Raw genomic sequence first — 18857 nt, forward strand, 5'->3', positions numbered from 1 at the left:
AATACAACATGGGATCAACGCTCCTGTTCCGGCAGCTGGTCTGGTCCTCAGCTGTTAGTCACAGCCTGGAGGAGAAGGCAGAAGCTGATACCCACAACAATCCCCGAACCGATGTCCCTTGTCCCCATCTTCTCATCACTGTGGGATCGCTGCACCCCCCGAAGCAAGAAGGAGGCTGAATGGAGCTGCAGTTCAGCATACATAGTGCTGCTCCATGCATCTTCAATAGGACTGCCCAAGATAGCTGCTATTTGGCTATTTCCATCAGTCCCACTGAAATAAATGGACCGATGGTCGCACATGCTCGACCGTTGCTCTATTCCATCTCCACATCACTACGGGGGTTTAAATTAGTCCACAGTGATGGGAAAACGGGGCTCACATTCTCAGGATCGGTTGGAGTTTCAGTGGTAAGACCCCCCACCAATCAGAATATTATCATCTCTTCTACGGCTAGGTGATAAAAGTCAATTTTGGGAATACCTCTTTAGGCTCCCACTAAGAAGGTTGTCCTTACCTGTGGTGGGGGTTGGTGTATTTCAGCAGCTCGGCCAGCTGAAGGGGATATTTGCAGATTTTTTGCACCGGTGTCAGCAAGAAACCATCAAGAGAGATGTCAATCATGTTCTGTACCAGGCGGCAAGTCTCAAAGAAGTAGCCATACTTTTTGACCTTGCTGAGTTTGGAGAGTTCTGTGCAGGCGTTGGGGTGGTTGTTGCAGTATTCAGAATAGATCTGAAAGTCATTTTGCTATTAAAGAGAAAAGAAGAGTAAAATATAAGATGTGATCAGTAAACAGAATTGGAAGCTGCTGGGATGATGTGGGGTATTTTTTTACTCCTTTATATAGCACATACATACTTCGGAGCGCTGTACAATCATTGGTACAGGATATGGCAGTATTATAGAAGTCTATGATGGCAGCTTCATGCAAGGGCAGATGCAGCTATGTATTTTAGAGGGGGCAAAAAGTTTTAGCTAGGTATACTGGAAAAGGTCAGTCTCGGGCAAAGCATCTCCCACCCCTCCTGAATGTTACAAGTATAGAAAAGTTACAGGGTCTTGAACTGAGGGATCTGTAGGGGTCTCTATGGAAAAATAAGGGGCACAAGCCTCAAGACATAGGTTCCCCCACTCCTAAAAGGATTATATATAAATATATATCAGAGACAACACATCTATAAGACAACTTTTCTAACAGATCAGGCTTAGATGCAGCAGCTCAGCTCTACTATACCTCTATATGAGGCAGTCACCATTTAATAGTCAATTGTGATTACAGTGCAGTACCCCCAATGACCACAGGTGGCATTTCCTTGGATTTGTGGTGTTCTCTTGCCTTTTTCTTGTATCCTACAATGATGACTTCTGCCAGCCACAACACATCTCTGTACAGACTTCTCATGCTACTAGTTCTACTCTTCTTGGTAATAATATGCTATTTGTGCCACTCTTGCGCTTTTACACAGTGAGAATTCCCTGTTTGTGCCACCCATAAAGTAATAATACCTTTTTGTGCCCCACAGTTATGGAACCCCTATCAGATAATAATACCCCCTTTATTGCCCCACAGATATAGTGACCCCACAATGTAACAATGTCTCCCTATTATCCCACACTTACAGTGACTCCAGAAGGTAATGGTGCCCCCTTTGTGTCCCTGCAAAGGCAGTAGTGCCCACTGTGTGTACCCCACAAGATAAGTGTGCCCTTTGTCCCCCCCTATGGGTAATTGTGTCCCCTTTAGATAACAGCATCCTCTATATGCCTCAATAAGGTAAAAGTGCCCCCTTTCTGCTCCCATTAGGCAACAATGCCCCTTTTGTATCCCCATTAGGTAATTGTGCTCCATTTGTGACCGATTAGGTAACTCTGCCTTCTTCTTGCTCCATTAAGTAACTATGCCTTCTTTGTGCCCTACACAATTGTGCCTTTTACCTGCCCCGATTAGGCAATTGTGCCTCCTTCCTCCCTATTAAAAAATTGTGTCTTTCTGTCAACAAAATTACTTGTGTCAAGCACCGCTTCACGTTCTCGCCAGGCATTTTCATGTGCAGTGCATCTAGATGAATCCTTCTCCTTCCAGATCTGTCTAATGTCCGGAGATGGCGGTGGGGAGGAGACAAAGCCAGGAGAAGGAGTATTCAGGGAGCACTTCTGGTCATTTTATCAATATAATTAAACATTAAGCCTCATGTACATATTTGTATTTTGGATCCACAGGCTCTGAGTTATCGTACAGAGCCATGGTACGTGGCACAGCCCCGACAGAATTCTGTGGGTCCAAAGGGTAACTGTAAGAGGGTGCTATCAAATGACAGCACAAGATATACCTGTGCATGAACCCTTAAGGCAGCATTGTCTTACCAGAGCAATTCCACTGCTACAGAGGCAGATCCCAATGATAAATATCAATGACCTATTGGCATTATGTAAAACTTACATATTGAAGGAAGCAGGAGCCGATCTCGCTCAGATGAGGAGCATCTTTGATGATTCTCTTTTCTAATGTTTTCAGGAATTTCTTCTGGAATTTATAGATGTCCTCGATGTTCCCAAAAATTGTCCAAAGTTGTTCCTCTGTGAACATGTCTGCCCTTTTACGACACTGCTTGATGTAACCCTTAAGATATATTAAAGTTCAGTAAGATCAAGTATTTCAGGAGTTGAAGCAATCATCAAACTAGTGTTGATGGCAGTTTTTAGTATTAACATTTATTATGTCCCTTTTCTAATTTAGTGTATGTGTATTCAGTGCATGTCTACCTACAACACCTGCCATGTTGAATTGGGCATTTAAGGTGAAAGATTTGGTTCCTCTGTCTCTCTCCATTTGTGAAGAGCTGTGGCAAAAAGTGTCAATTGCTCTGAAGGAGCTTTGCTTGTTTTAATCGTTTCATCTGCGTGTATATTTTTTCTAACATATGAGGAGACCTCCAAATAACACCGCAAAGTGAGTAAAATATCAAATGTTATAGCACTTATTTTCAGAATATATATGATTATGTAAGAGGCGTGAGCAGTGCCCTGCTCCCCTCTTACAGATTACAGGGGCTCACAGTTACTCCATTCTGTGCACTGCCACTGTCAGCCATTCTGTGGCACTACAGCTGGAGCTCTAAATTAGGAAACAGACTGTACTATTAAAGTGGCCACAAGAGGGAGCTCCAACATTGCTAAAAGAGGTCAATGGGGCTATTAGAGACTATATTGGGAGGCTTTCAGAAAAGGGCTCTGATTGGCTTTATAGCCCCATGTCACACAGTGGGAAAGTGCTATCAGCCATCTTGGGAATGGAACACAGTCTTGTTCAGTGTGAAGCAGCAGCAGAAACAGCTGTCTGTGCATGGTTATTCTGGCTTTAGCTCATTGTCTTGAGACTTGTTTAAAAAATCTCACTTTGTCTAGGAGAAATGCTGCCATCCAATAGGTGGTGCTGCAGACGTATTGTTCCATCTTTCCATTTGCATATTTCCCAGAGCAGCATGGATGGCCTCATAAGACTACGCACACCTTCTAGGTGCTCTTCTTAAGGAGAAATGCTACCCTTCCTGAAAAAGCAGTAGGACATAGCAGCCAGTTGCAGCGGTGGAGGCCCTTCCTGAGCGGGACAATGCAGAAGTCGACATCCCTATACTGGAGAGCTGTAGAGGGCTTGGATGACTAGAGGTTGTGGCAGAGGCCAAGAGCAATTCAAGCCAGGGCCACAAGTACCGGAGACTGACTGACACCGAGAGGGTCCTGATGACCTGGGGGCCGAAGATGGCAATGATGACAGTGACTAGCCATATGGAAGGTGAGGGATTGGAAAAGGAACAAGCTGCAAGACACGCAAAACCGATCCAATGACATGTTAGTGTGGTACACTGTAGGGAGTATGATGGACATATATGAGCTGGGAGAGTGTCTCCTTGCAGGAACCATTACGAGATGCGGATTGTGATGTAACACTAGAGTTAACGGTGTTAGTAAGCTACACTCTGTGAAATCGAGTTAGGAATTTATTGTTTAGAGTTAAGTTCATTCATGAATGACGCTATATGTACAAGAGATGCTCTGTAAAGATATTATTTTAGCGTTATGCACGGATGGAGGATGTCCTTATGCACCTACGGTTTGCGGTGTCTGTGATCTCATATTCTGCCGGGGCGCTCCTAAATACAGTAGCCAAGTAGATAGGAGTAATGGTCAGTATTGTGTGCAGATATTGGCACCTACAGTGTGTTGAGGCAGCGATTATTATATAATACCGCAGACCTTCGAAATTACGGTATGGCGTGCAACAATGGCGACGGATAGTTGTAAGTAAAGTACAAAGTACTTTTTCTGCCATACTTGGATGATGCTTCATTCCAAAGTCACTGTACTTTAAGAGCATTTTGGGTCCATTTAATTTCCGATTGGGGGCTGTAATATTAGTGTTTATGGAAAGCCCTGCCTCATTCAGTGGTAGAAAGTAGTATTTGCAAGTGACGGTTTTGTAACTTTTCTGTAACCAGTGGCAGAGTCTTTGCTTTCCCACACGCAAGTCCTATTATTATTGAATTTTATATGGATTTCTGCCAAAGTAGTTTTGTCTGTAGAGAAATAAATGAAATGTTCTCTTTTACCTCACATATATCCTTCAAATGCTTGATGTAATCCTTCTCCGTGTTCAAGATCTCATTTATGACGTTGGTTCTCATTTGATCTTTGTTGGTTTGCCCAAAAACATGGCGCCTCAAAAGAGTCTTGGCATCCTGGTCTTTGTCTCCAGGCCTACCGGTGTAGTCTTCTAAAGAGTCATCCTGGTTCACACGAAGCTGCATGGATAAGAGCATGGTACTGTAGTAAATGTATTCTGCCAGACTGGGCATGAATATAATAATCAAACTAGAAGAATTATTATCCATTGCAATGTAGGGATGCAAACAATGCAGCCTAATCAGAATATCACCCATGAACACGGTGAGACATCTGATCACTAGAGGGTGTGTGACACCAGAGTTTGCTTTGTTGCCTTAATACTGGCCACTGAATTTTAGACGGACTGCTATAATATGATAAATACAGAACTGAAAAATATGGTTGTGAAATAGAGCATGGCTAATGCCAACCTCATTCATGACGCTCATTCATAAGCTTCAAGATGAGTCACTCAATGGCTGAAAATCTGGATTTCAGGGTCATACTTGCCCCACGCGGTCAATGTTCAGATGTTCAACAAATCATCCATTCATTTATATATGTATACTTAGTTTTGAAAAAGTTGGTTGGTTGTACTCTAGTTCTCTAAATAGGTCATCCTAACAAAAGTATGTGGACACCCCTATCAGTAAAATGGATTGCGTCTTATTAGCATGTTCTAAACCACTCAACATAAGCTGATCCTTAGAGGTTTCAGCCATAGTTTGTGATGGGAACGGCATACTATTGCATATACTGGTTGTGCCGCTGCAAACAAGCCGTCCATCACAAAGCGCAATACAACAACCAGTCTACAATGGTGCATGGAGTGTCGTCTTTGGATAGTCGAGCAATGGAAGAATATTCTAGGGAATTATGGATTAAACTACTCCATCTTCAAATCTGATGGCTGTACCTGGTTGTGGAGGATGGCTGGGGAACGCCTTTTGTCAGAGTGTGTTGTGCCCACGGTTAAGTACGGCAGAGGTTTCGTTACAGTCTGGGGGTGTTTTACATGGCACGGTCTTAGTCTATTGGTTGTAGTGGCAAGAACCATGAACATGAAGGTGAACCCTAACATTCCATACAATAATGTGGTGCTGACAATGTGATAATACTCTAGGAATGGTCAGCAATATTTCCAACAATCAAACCCACCTTGTCACAAATCCAACACTGTTTTATATTGGCTTGAGGATATGGATATTCCACAATCAGACTGGCCTGCACAGAGTCCCAACCTGAACCCTCCTGAACAACCACGTTAGGGTGAACTGGAACATCAGGTCAGGAAATATGAACAGCATCCATCTTCTTTGAAAGAACTTACCAGACATTTTCAGGATGAATGATGGGAAATACCAGCTGAAGTGTATCAGATGTTAGTAGAAAGCATCTAATGTCATTAGGACCAAAGGAGGCTCCACAAAGTATTAACTTATGGAAATGAATACTACTTTTGATTCTTGCTCAGGTTTTCAATTACTTTTGGCAGCAAAGTGTATACCAACCACAGTACTGGACAGTATTGCTAATATGGAACTTAACATTCTGGAATGGGTACTAATAGTTGGCTTCTGTGTTGGTCTTTTCACCAAGGCATCAGCAGCTGGTTGTATTATACTGTATACTTGGAGGGGGAGAATAAAATACTTAGTGTACTGAACTTTATACAATTTTATGGTAGTTACATAAAATGTTTTATCAATTTGACTTAATACTCACTCTTACAAAACTTGCTGGAAACCATCCTTCACTCTCCACGATGCGTCCCCACCACCACTCTTTGTTGGTAGCATCCATTACTTCAATGACACTGCCAGCCTTGAAGCCCAGTTCTTGATCGTCCATAGTGACATGGTCCCACAGAGCTTCTGCATACACCACACTGCCATCACTTATCAGCTGTGGAGAAATACGTATATTCACTCAGTCTAGACATTATTAGGTTATCAGTGCATGCGTCATCTTGGCATTACAACAACAGTCTTCTCAAGATACTCATGTGGGAACAGCATGGGTCCTTTATCTTTCAGAACTAGCAAGGATTTTGTTTATCACAACATACACTGTATATTGTAAGGCACAGTATTAGGGTGGGCACATTTGAAAAGTGTTAAGCTGGTATTCGATGACTATGTCATGAGGATGGTCTGCTTGAGTAACAGCTAAATCGCTCTTGACTTCCCCACAAATATGTAGGTTTGGATTTCTCAGGGAGAGGTAGACAAAGGGAACAAAGGATCCAACATCTTGATTCTTCTTTAGTCCAATGTCTTTCATCTGGGTTGCCCCTACACACAGTAGGTTGGTAGCATGGGCGTAACTATAGAGGATGCAGGGGATGCGGTTGCAGCCGGGCCCAGGAGCCTTAGGGGTCTTCTCTATATAGGGAGCCCAGTACTATGAATAAAGCATTATAGTTGGGGGCCCAGATTTTGCCATGGGGCCCAGAAGCTTCAAGTTACGCCTCTGGTTGGTAGATAATTACACAGGAACCATTGAGTTCGGCCAACATACATCTAATGTTTATGGCTAGTTTCAGTAATTTTAGTTCTACTATATCAGCTCTGATACAAAATTCTTATATAATGACATCAGTGAAACCTCCTTGAGACAACATCGAAAAATTGCATGAAAATGTTGTCTTGTAGGGGGTGGTCTTCTCAAAGAAGATGAACAGTATACATAACATGTGGTGCAATTGAAAAATTCTCATAGAAAATCAGGTCTGGTTAGGGAGTGGTCAGAACAAATACTTCATATACAAATAAAATACTTCTGGTTACCCCCTTAGTAGTCACATAACTGTGTGCCCTGATGAATGGCACATGTGAATGGAAAGGTGATAAAATTCCTGTTGTGAGAACAATGGGTCAGGATTACAATTGAAACTGCAAATCGTGCTGGAAAATTGTCATTGCTTTGCACCACATTTATGATGTGTTTTAGACACTTTTGGACTCTTAGGTGTGGCCTGAATGCAGTATTATGTGGCAAATTTGCACCAAAATTTTGGCACAAAATCTAGCATAAACTAAGCCAACTAATAGGTGGTATAAAGTTATACCAGCCAGTCTAAAGATTTGGGTGACAGTTTGTATGACATATGATTACTTTTCTTAAATCTTCCTAGCTGCATCTCACCTACCACTGGATAGCACCTCGCCATTATAGAATCAGATAACAGCCATAAGCTGCTACTAAGTAGAAACCATATTACAACAGCAAAGATAGGGAGGAAAAAGCTATTAAAATGTAGAATTGAAATTATGTTTGACTGAGTTTCTTCTAAAAGTATGTTTTGGAGTTTAAGGTTTCCTCCCAGTTACCCCCAAAATTGCTACAAATAGCAAATCATGTAAAACGTTTCATTTTTGAAAGTGTAATAATATGTACTGATGATGGATGACATTCATAACAAACGACTGTATGTAAATTCTCCCTTAATGCAGAGCAGGTGTGTTGTGTTAATCACTCAATGGACCTGATAATTGATGTACCATGCTGCATTATGATGGATGACTCCGCGGCAAGGCTTCTTACTGGCACTTTTTTTTTGGTTTGTTTTAATTCTCTAAATTTCAAAGAGGAATCATAAAAGTTTATCATAAAACCAAGTACACAGGCTTCCGTATTAACCGGAAAATATACTTTATGGATGTAAATCCCAAACAGATCTTAGAACCTATGAGAGAATAATTATTCTTGGTACAAATAAAACAATGGGTGTCGGGGAACATTGGCAGTCCCCGTCCTCAGAAAGAGATGTCAACAATAAAAAGAAGCTTATGTTATGGCATAGTTCTACTCCTAAGGAAATCGACAGTTAATATTCCCTGAAATGTAGTTTTATATGTACTGAAGATAAACATTTTTTATATGCCGGAAGATGTGTTTTTTTTTTTAATATTCTCTGTGATCATGGCTATTGGCCGAACCGTTTAGAAGAGACAGCATGTCTTGTGTGGATGTTAGAGATGAGCGAGCATACTCGTTAAGGCGATTTACTCGAGAGAGCATCGCCTTTTTCGAGTATCTGCTGGCTTGTCCCTGAAGATTCGGGGGGGTGAGCAGGGGGATCGGGAGGGAAAGAGAGAGAGAGAGAGCTCTCTAACTCTCCACCCAGCGCAGCCCCCCCAAATCTTCAGGGACGAGCTAGCAGGTACTCGAAAAAGACGATGCTCTCTTGACTAAATTGCCTTAAGGAGTATGCTCGCTCATCTCTAGTGGATGTACAACTAGCTTATGTGAATTAGGGTGCTTTTACACAAGCCAATAATCGCCCAAGTAATGAGCAATTGCTGGCACCAGTTGGCCCATGTAAACACGGCACCTTACAGGGTATTGAGCAAAAAGTTGCCGAGTAGTCGCTAGTTGTTACTATCGACTTCTCACTCAGCATAAACAGGCAGTTGTTTATATATGAATGACTGCCTCTTCGTAGTAAATTGAGGCCAGCGGCTGGAAGAGATTTCTGGTCCCCTCCTCCTCCGTTTATTGAATGACTATCGCTTCTGTGTGAAAGTACAGGAACGATAGTCGCTGGAATGGCTGTTGGGTGCTTAAGTTCTCAACAGTCTAAAACAACCCTAAGATTATCTTTCTCTACTAGTAAAAGGCAGAGGATGTAGAAACAACTGGTGTGGGGTGCAACCTTCCGGAAATTAAAGTATTTGGACAAGAAAAATAGGTTCAACTACTTTTTATGAAATTTTTCAGCCAACAACAAAACATGTTTCGGGACAAAGAGGTTGTCAGAGTATAATTTTTTTTTTTATATAAATGGCCAGTCACGTGAAAAAAATAACAAAAGAAGCAATACTTACCTCTCTTCTCACCCAGGAAAAGCAGCTCCGATGAAGATCAGGCTGTCAGCACAGTCCAGAAATCAGGAGACTGCTGAAGTCAATCAGAGGCCACAGTGTCATTGTTTCGAATTTCCGAGATTATGACGCGCAGGATGTGAGCACTGATGCCAGGAGAACAGGCGACGACACTGCGGCCTCTGACGTCTGCGCTGCGCTGCCAGCATAATCTTCGCTATAGCCACTCTCCTGTTTCCTGCGGAGAGTAGAGAGCTGACTATTGATTTATTTTATAGTACGGCCCGGCAGTTACATTTTTTTTTCTACTCGGACAACCCCTTTAAGCTGGTGTATGTGTTAATACAGATGATATATAAATGACATGCAGGGGCGTAACTATAGGGGATGCAGGGGATGCGGTTGCACCCGGGCCCAGGAGCCTTAGGGGGCCCACAAGGCCTCTCTTCTCCATGTAGGGAGCCCAGTACCATGAATAAAGCATTATAGTTTTGGGGCCCTGTTACAGGTTTTGCATTGGGGCCCCGAATCTTCAAGTTACGACTCTGATGACATGGATAACAATATAAAATAAAGGGAGGAGGTGAAGGGAAAATAAATACAACTGAGGATGAAATGAGACAACATACACGATGAGGACACAGAAAATCAATTTTACAGCATACAAAATCATTTCTGGAAGGTTGCGTCACACCAATTGTATCATCTCACTCCTACTTTCAGTAAGGAGTTCATCTGGATAGCAGCACCACCACTCGGTAATCAAGTCTCATTCCCCGGCCTCTACGGTCCTATTGTAGACACCGCCACTGGGTTGCTCCAACCATTGTACTTGTTTCTCGCACTAGCCCCAACTGATAAAGGCATTTTGCTTGGCGGGATTTGGAATTCGATGTGATGTCATCCGATGCCACATACCTGGTGGGTCACTTCTTTTGTATCTACACTTTGTACTTATCATCTGGCACCAAAGATTTTTTTTCTAATTGCCTGTTGTGGGGTCATATGCAATTTTGTAGTAAAAAAAAATCTTAATTTATTTTAAGGCCATAAACACTGAACAAAACAAATTGCCCCTGGATGTAGACATTTTGGGCATTACATAGCCTTTGAGTTATAAATTAAAATGTACTACTGGTTCTTAAAGGAGCACAAACTTTTCAGATGACTTACACTCATGTAATAGTCTGTATGTCTCATCAATATTGTAATATATTTTCATCAAAAATGTTGTTGTTTTACCACTGTAAATCAAGTTTGAAGTAGCTGTCACTGGGGGTCTCCAGCCCCTCAGCAATCCACTGTGTGTTGCTAGGTATTGAGCTTCTGTAGTTACAGGAAGACTAGGACATGCAGGAGGGGCTATCTTAACAGACTGGTATCTGCACTCACACAGCTCTCAGGTCTGCAGACACGGTTTCTGCAATCTCCACAATCTCTGCCTCTCTTGCTTTTACAGCACCTGTGTGTGTATACATATTACTAACCATTTAGCCATAATTGGACCAGAGCTGCAATGCAGCATGGGAAGTGAGGGAAAGAAAGTTCAGGACAGTGAACTACTGGGAGAATTGCAGGCTTGAAACATGACCCCTGCCTGATAGTGGATTGTAAACAGCAGTGCAAAAGATAAATGGGGAAGACCCCCTGAAAATCAGAATTTATGATCATGAAATAGGGTGCAAACAGCAGCAAATGAGAGGGGAAAGAGAACCAGTTGTATTTTAGAAAACTTAAGTGCATTTTAAATTAATACTGTAGGTAAAATATGGAATCTGCTCACATTCTGCTTGCTTAGTGTATAATAATAGAATCCTTCTCCCACTGTTCTGCCTGCAATGGAAAACCAGTAACATTAAGCCCCGCCCCTCAGCAAACTCCCATCCCCTCTGATGACTGCAAACTGAAATTAAAGATATGAATAGGAAAATAATATGCATATTCTCTATGAGATTTCTACAAGATATTTTTGCTGCAGAGCAAAGATTTTCTGTTAATTTGTATTATTTCTAATCGGACGCTAAGGTTTTTCCAAAAAAAAAATTCAATATGATGCAAAAGGAAACAAAAATCCTCAAAGCAAAAATAAGATAGTTTTCACTTGCTGGGCTTGCCCCAATTGGTGGAACCATACGCTATATGTATGTTACGTTGACATTGTTTTGGGGTTTTTTTTGGCTGTGTATTCATACTTAGAAAAGTCAAGAAAAAGTAATGTTGCCCTGCTCGAAACAGAAATCCATAACGTCACTGCTAACCTACATGTTATAAAAAATGATCAAACGATCAGAAGATCTAATAGTATAGTACATGGTTCACAGAACAACTATTTTTGACTTTATGGAGATTCTATGTTCTTACAAGTCAGTGTTATATACTTTTGTATAGCTGACTGGTAATCCAGAACATCTGATAATCCGGTACACTTGGATGCAACTTGGGAAAAAGTGAAAAAACTTTACTGCTGTGGTCCACAAAAAGGTCTGAGGTCACATGACAGTATTCTGCATCGGTATTTGTAAGCCAAAACCAGAAATGGGTCCAATATACAGAAGAAGTGCCCAAATATGCTTACTGTGGCCATGGCGTGTGACCCATAATATCAATCGGGTCTTCTGGCCAGGTGACATCCTGTAAACAGGTCGCATTGACCTTTAATGTAGAAGCCCTGGCATGTTTGCAGCACGTCACTAATGGTGTCCCATGTCGGGGCCTCCTATTGGCCGCTGCGGTCATGTGGATAAACAACCACATGACTGCTGCAGACAAAGTAAACAGATTCACCAGATGACTGATTCGGAAGAGGGGGAGGGGGTGTGTGGCATGTCAGAGATAGGCAAGTGTTTTGTTTTTTTTAAATATATAGTTCGTCCTCTCCCACTACCAACAATTTATTTATATAGTGGAAAACCCCTTTAAGTATGAATTGACCCTGTAACTCAAATTTTGCGGCAACCCAACTGGGAATTTGAGCAAGAACTTTATGAGAGAAATGAGAGTTCTTCAGTCACCATGTTACACAGGCCCATAGTCACAATGGAGCAGGTGACTAGACGTCCATTTTTTTATATAGCACAAGGTTATTTTCAGTAGTTGCACATACTGCAAAATCTTAAAATATGAGCAGTTTCTACCATCTCACCCTAGATGTAAAGCATGTTACGTTCTGTTCTTTCTTCACATCTGCTGATCCACACCACAATCTAATCCCCTCGTTAGCACCTGTATCTTCATTTATAGAGGCGGGAGGATGGGTGACGTCTTTCTCATTTCCTTTTTTTTTCTTCCTAATTACTCTTTGAACAAACAGTTTCCAACCGTGCAGGAATCGTTTATGGGCAATCCCCAAAAAAGAAATAATGCATAATTTATTTCCCTCTCAATCTATCAATTCATACGATTTGGACTTTTTAGATTATCAAAAAATATTTGTAGTTGGGGAAACTTGGGAAAATGACAACAGAATGTGGACCACTATGGATAAGGAATAATTACTTTCCTCTAGATCTGGTTAGGATTCTTCTTTCTTATTCCCTAAGGCCTCATACGTCCCCGGCAGGCGCAGATTCCGCAGGCGGATTTCCACAACGGAAGACCTGCGTGTTAGTGCAGAAATTATTTTTAAATGCATGCCGGCGATCATGGATGCGATTTTTTTTTTCCACACGGATGCACTACAGATTGTCAGAGCAGGGCAAAAAAAAAAAAAAAAAAAATCACAAGCCCATAGTGCCTGCCTTCTCCCTCCTACTCACGTCCCAGCTTGGTCTCCAAGCAACCAGAGATGTATCTGTCTACAAATCCGCAATGCATCCGCAATTGAATGCTGTGATTTTTTTTTTCCACATTTGGCATCCGCAAATCAAATCCGCAGGTGGTAATTGAAGTGTGGACGCCCCATGTTCCCTATGGGCGGCTTAAACTGCAGATCATCCGTGCGGGCGTCCTGCAATTAAAATCCGCCCGTGGACATCGGGCCGAGATATCCCTGTAAGATAATCCAGTGTAAGCAAAAGGGGGCAGATCTAAATGGAATGGTAGGTAACCAATATAACTGTAGTAGTATTCAGAGGCTCTCACCTGGTGGAGGTGTGTTATAGTCGTCACGACTACAATAACCACCAAACAATTTTGATTGAGGAATGTACACCTGTTTTCAGCTATACTGTGAGATTTGGGTATATTCAGCAGCACATCAGAAATGATTGAAAGTCCTATATTTTCCCATGAGAACATTTCATCAACATTTTGTTCAGTATAACCTTTGCCAGGCTTATATTTGCCCATATCATCGTAAATCATTTTGTTTAACCTTTTACAGGCTGAATTTGTTTTTTTTCACAAAAAGTGGCAACATTTTTTTTTTTTTTTTACAAAACTGGTAATTTAGGCCACAAAAAAAGTAGAAAAGTAATTATCTCATTTGCGAACATTGGCATGTAAAATAAAGCCTTCATACTTCTGGAGTATTTGAATGTAGTTTTTAAAGTCAACCTGTTACCTGTACAGCTCCTTCTTAGAGTAGGACATCAGTACAATGGAGACAATGGTGAGCATTAGGCTGCCCCTACAGAACCAAAAAGTGTCCACTATAAGCCCCTCCTCTTCACACTTCACTTCCTCTTTATAAGGAATTGATTCTGGAAGAAAACTCTGCCGATTGGCTGACAGATGGGAGGGGCTTACATGACAATGACAATATCCAGGCCTTCAGCAAAACTTCAGGAAGATATATAGTGATTGCAACTGTACCCTCCAGTTGAGTGATATTAGTGCACCCTAATAGAACGAAACCCTCTACGTATAACCAGGCGCTCCAACCATTTGACCTTACCAGCCTTTATTTCGTTTCTACAGACTGTAAAATAATACAAAAATGAATAGGAAAAAGATATTTATTTTTGAAAGTGCATACCGAGGTCTTTAGCTACGTAACAAAATGCCGAAAATGAAAAGCAACAGAAAACAGAGTTTGACACAGGAAAAAACAGACATGTACTAGACTAAATACTGGACTTCCACATGGTCTACACCTCTAATATCACAGAAATTTCATTAGTGCTCACCGGGGCCTCCATGTGATACACACAGCCCCAAAAATTTGAAGGCAATTTTGGTATTAAAATGATGCTAGAAAAAAACATTTTAATACAAGATCGTTCGAGGCATCATATGGTATATATCAAATTTGGCTTGCTTCGTCTTTTACCTCTGAGGGTATCGAGGGTGAATTAATACTGCCGTTTCCGTATCCAAATAACCCCAAAAATATGATCATCGGTATGATGATTAAATGTATGCTAAAATGCCTCCTCTAGCATCAGTCTAAGAACAAATCAACCAGCATAATCCTTGCTACAAAGAGCCCCAAATACTTGGTTTATATCCTCTTAGAGCCTGACCTCTGTGTGCTATAGACCTAACGCTACAAGCATCATGTTCCCAGTAATATACTACGCAGACATAAGGCTTCTTGGCTGTAATCCCACACTCCAATACACTTAATATTACTCACAAGGTTTTTCCTGACTGCATTTTTGCTTTCGGATAGATATGTATGTGCGTGATACAAAGTGCACAGTGTAAGAATCGGTAAAATGAAATACAAAGTATTTTCTCGTTAAATTGCAACCCGGGACGTTCCATGGAATCCAGAAGAAAAAAAAAAAAATGATCCGAGAAGGAATGTGTGCTTCCCATAGTCATGTGTCACCATGCATTACCGAAACAGAACATAGCAGTGTATCACAGTCACAATACAAGAACAAAGGATGACTGATAATAAGGGCTCTCATGGGTTCATGTCCTCCATATGCATGTAATACCTGAAGAGAATCTATGGCTGACGCTCCGTAACCCACCACAGCAATGTCCAGAGAAGCATTTTTTTTTTTTTTGTAATTAATCCAAGGCAAACGTCTGGAAAAAAATTGGTTGCAAGTAGCTGAAAACCCTCATCGTAAGATAGAATAGCATGTAAAAAAGGGACTCGGATTCCCAGCAGTTATGTAACGAAGTCTCTCCATCTTGTAAATGGTATGTCTTCAAGGCACAAGTGTTGGCTGTAGTTATTTGGGACCAGACACATAGTCAAGGTGACTATAAGAGAGGCTTCTATAAAGAGTCAGGCAATGGTAAAGCTGACCTCGTGATTTGGAACCATGACAATCCCAGGTGGCCGGTGGACTCACGAGAAGGCCAGCAGGAACATTAACACAACATTAATGAAGATGAGAAAGAGCAAGATGACAAAGACTACAATGCGTTGGGTTTCGGGGTTCATGTTGCAGCGAAGGATGGCATGAAGTGTGCTCCATTTCTGCCTGGCTCGGTCAGATCCTCTTGCCATGTCTTGGCCTGGGCTTGAGCAAAACCGTGAGGCTCTCAATGCTTTGTGGCCGCAAACAAAAGGTCTGTGTTGCAGCTGTCAGCAGCGGGGATCTATCTGCTGTGCATAGTGAGGCACGGTGCATGCAGCACAACTATTACCTTCCCGCAGGATTCAGCACGTAATCCCAAAGCCTTCCATCCATTAAAATCTACGATGCGGAAACGGCAGTCTGTTTTAATGGAAGCAGCATAGATGTTTCCCAGTCTTTGCAGGGTGATGGAGGTATTTAATTCCCTGTACCAGGAAAGCCTTACATTCTGTAACAGCAGTCGTTGCTGAGTTATTGGCTTTTTCCTCGTCCAATCCTCGCTTTGCAGACTACCGTCGCTAGGAAACGCACAGTCGGGGGGGAAGGCAAAGAAGGTAGACATCAACGTATTTAAAGCACCTCGTAAATGGCTCTGATAGATATTGGGAAGCATCTGCTTCTATTGAGAGTAGAAGAAGGCATCACTACTAGAGCAGCCAGCGCTGGGTGTAGCTGTCAGCTTCAATGAGGCTTTCACTATATAAAAGGGATTAAAGTAATGGTCTCTGAACTTCTCAGGGAACGTTTACAAAGCAGCTCAAGAAGTGCCGGCCATGACAAGCAATAGGCCTGGTTCACACAGGCCAGAGGAAGATGCCTATACCAGGAGCAAGTCCTGAGCATAGTATAAAGCAATGGTGGTCATGGGAGGTAAAGGGTGCCTTAGAAGTGGTTCTTGTCTCAATCAAAGGCAATGCGGTTCTTAGGTTAGATGGGGAATTTTTTAGGTACCCCCAGTCAAAAGAAGAACGAAAAAAAAGATGTATATTGCATCAATGAGCAAGCAATTTATATTCTGCTAGTGCAGAAAGATAGTAGCATGTCCACACCATACAGCTCAGTGAATAAATACGACAGTAGAACCAAGCAAACAACATAAATACAGCCCTACGGCCAAGTTCATAACATGAATAGATCATCAGAATCAAACACAACATGAATACAGTACCAGGACCAAGCTCATGCTATAAATACAGTAGCAGAAATAAGCAATCATGTTGCGGGGGCATCAATGGGCTGACAGACTGAGCACTCCTCGGTGTAATAGTTAAGATGCCATTCCTTATTCAGAGGCGTAAATTGAAGCTCCTGGACCCCAATGCAAGATCTGTAACGGGGCCCCTAACTATAATGCTTTATTCATAGTACTGGGCTCCCTATATGGAGAAGAGAGGCATTATGGGCCCCCTAAGGCTCCTGGGCCCGGGTGCAACCGCATCCCCTGCATCCTCTATAGTTACACCCTGTTTATACTGTATATAGGAGATTATTTCTACGGAACAGGGAAATCTACTACGTTATTCCATACAACAAAAAGGTACAACGGACTGATAAAGGCTTAAATGACACACTTTTGCCCTATGAATATGCTTAGGAGAAGCTTCTGACATACATGCTGACATACACACAAAGCACAGATCATTAATGTTTTGCGAACAGGACTTAAAATGTAACTATCATGAAAAAAAAATTAATGTACAGAATAGGAGATTCTAAGCAGTTGTGCAATGTTTTCTTAACCTATTCTGTGCATTTTTCCTTCAAAACCCCTCTTCTGCTGGTAAATACGTTGCTAGGGAAATCCATCTTCACCTCACTGCATAGAAGAGTGCGCTGCAGCTGTGCCTGCACTGTTCTCTATAGAGCAGCTGCAGGCACAGTCGCTACCATTATATCACTTGAATCCTGCTTTATACATTTTATTCAGTCTTAAATAGAATTCGCCTATTCCCCATATCTGCACATCTGGCCCCAGTGCTGGTGTTTAATATATTTCTTCTTGCTCCGCTCAACTGTCCTCCGGCGGCGCACTGTGTATTGAGCATCTGTTCTATGCTGATGGTTTTAGCCCTCCAAAGTGCACCCGCTCCCCACCGACCCGGTTTACTTGTTAGGGTGTCAGTACAGCAGTACTATGCGTCACAACCTAATGAACTGAGAGCCTTATTAGTGTATCAGGTCCAGCAAGGAATGGGTGTGCCATGGAGGGGAGATGCCTTCAGCATAGAACAGCTTCTCCATACACAGTGCACCGCTGGCGAACAGATGAGCAGAGGAAGAAACAATATACTAAACACCAGTACTAGGGACAATGTGCCGATATGGGGACAAGGGGAATTATATTTAAAACTGAATAAAATGTATAAAGAAGGTTCAAGTGGGCAGATGCGCAGATGTGAGGCACAGGAGGAAATCTATTTAGGACAGAAGTAGGGCTTGTTCCCACAGATGACTGCGCTATATGTTCCATTTAAAAACAAAAATGGAACAGAAGTGAGTCAAAGGTAAATGAATGGAAATATTCAATGGGGAACAAAAACAAAACTTTTAATTAAGTTTAGTTTCCAATTCTCTGCTCCAAAAACGGAACAGAGGAACAGAAATCACTAAGTACTGAAAACAGGCCCTGAAATGCATAAAGCAGCTGTGCCTGCAGATGCTCTATAGAGAACAGTGCAGGCACAGCTGGAGTGCCCTCTTCTGCTATGCAGGGAAGTGAATATGGATTTCCCTAGCAACGTATTCACCTACGGTAGCTGCATAGCAGAAGAGGGGGTTTGAAGGACAAATGTACTGAACAAGTTAATAAAACATACTGCAATAATGCTTAGAATCGCCTATTCTGTGCATTTAAAAAAAAAAATGTAAATGACGTTATATCTTAAGTTACCTTTACATGGGACGATTATCGCCCAAATAATCACTTAAAAAACGATTTTTGGAGAAAGTCATTCCGTGTACACGCAGACACCAACAGGGCACTGAGCGACAAATCGCTCAGTAGGTTCTAATCACTTTGTTCCACCTCACTGAAACAGAGCGACTTATTGTACTGTGTAAAAAGGAGTTGTTCAATCTATGGAAGAGATCTCCGGCCCGCTCCACCTCAATTTAAGGAGCGACTTCGCTGTGTTAAAGCACAAGAGCGCTAGTCGTTGGGATGGTT

General features: G+C 41.9%; 1 protein-coding gene across 1 annotated transcript in view; it reads right to left on the reverse strand.

Annotated features, from left to right (window-relative positions):
• Positions 1 to 18857, reverse strand: part of LOC136624120 (uncharacterized) — a 132716-nt gene that overhangs the window by 10183 nt on the left and 103676 nt on the right. The window contains exons 6-9 of the mRNA XM_066598236.1: positions 6391 to 6570; positions 4611 to 4802; positions 2444 to 2623; positions 518 to 750 (exon numbers count right to left, since the gene is read on the reverse strand). Of these exons, the coding sequence (XP_066454333.1) occupies positions 518 to 750; positions 2444 to 2623; positions 4611 to 4802; positions 6391 to 6570 (785 nt within the window). The remainder of the gene's footprint in view (positions 1 to 517; positions 751 to 2443; positions 2624 to 4610; positions 4803 to 6390; positions 6571 to 18857) is intronic.

Source organism: Eleutherodactylus coqui, chromosome 1 (assembly GCF_035609145.1).
Source record: "Eleutherodactylus coqui strain aEleCoq1 chromosome 1, aEleCoq1.hap1, whole genome shotgun sequence".
Taxonomy (NCBI): Eukaryota; Metazoa; Chordata; class Amphibia; order Anura; family Eleutherodactylidae; genus Eleutherodactylus; species Eleutherodactylus coqui.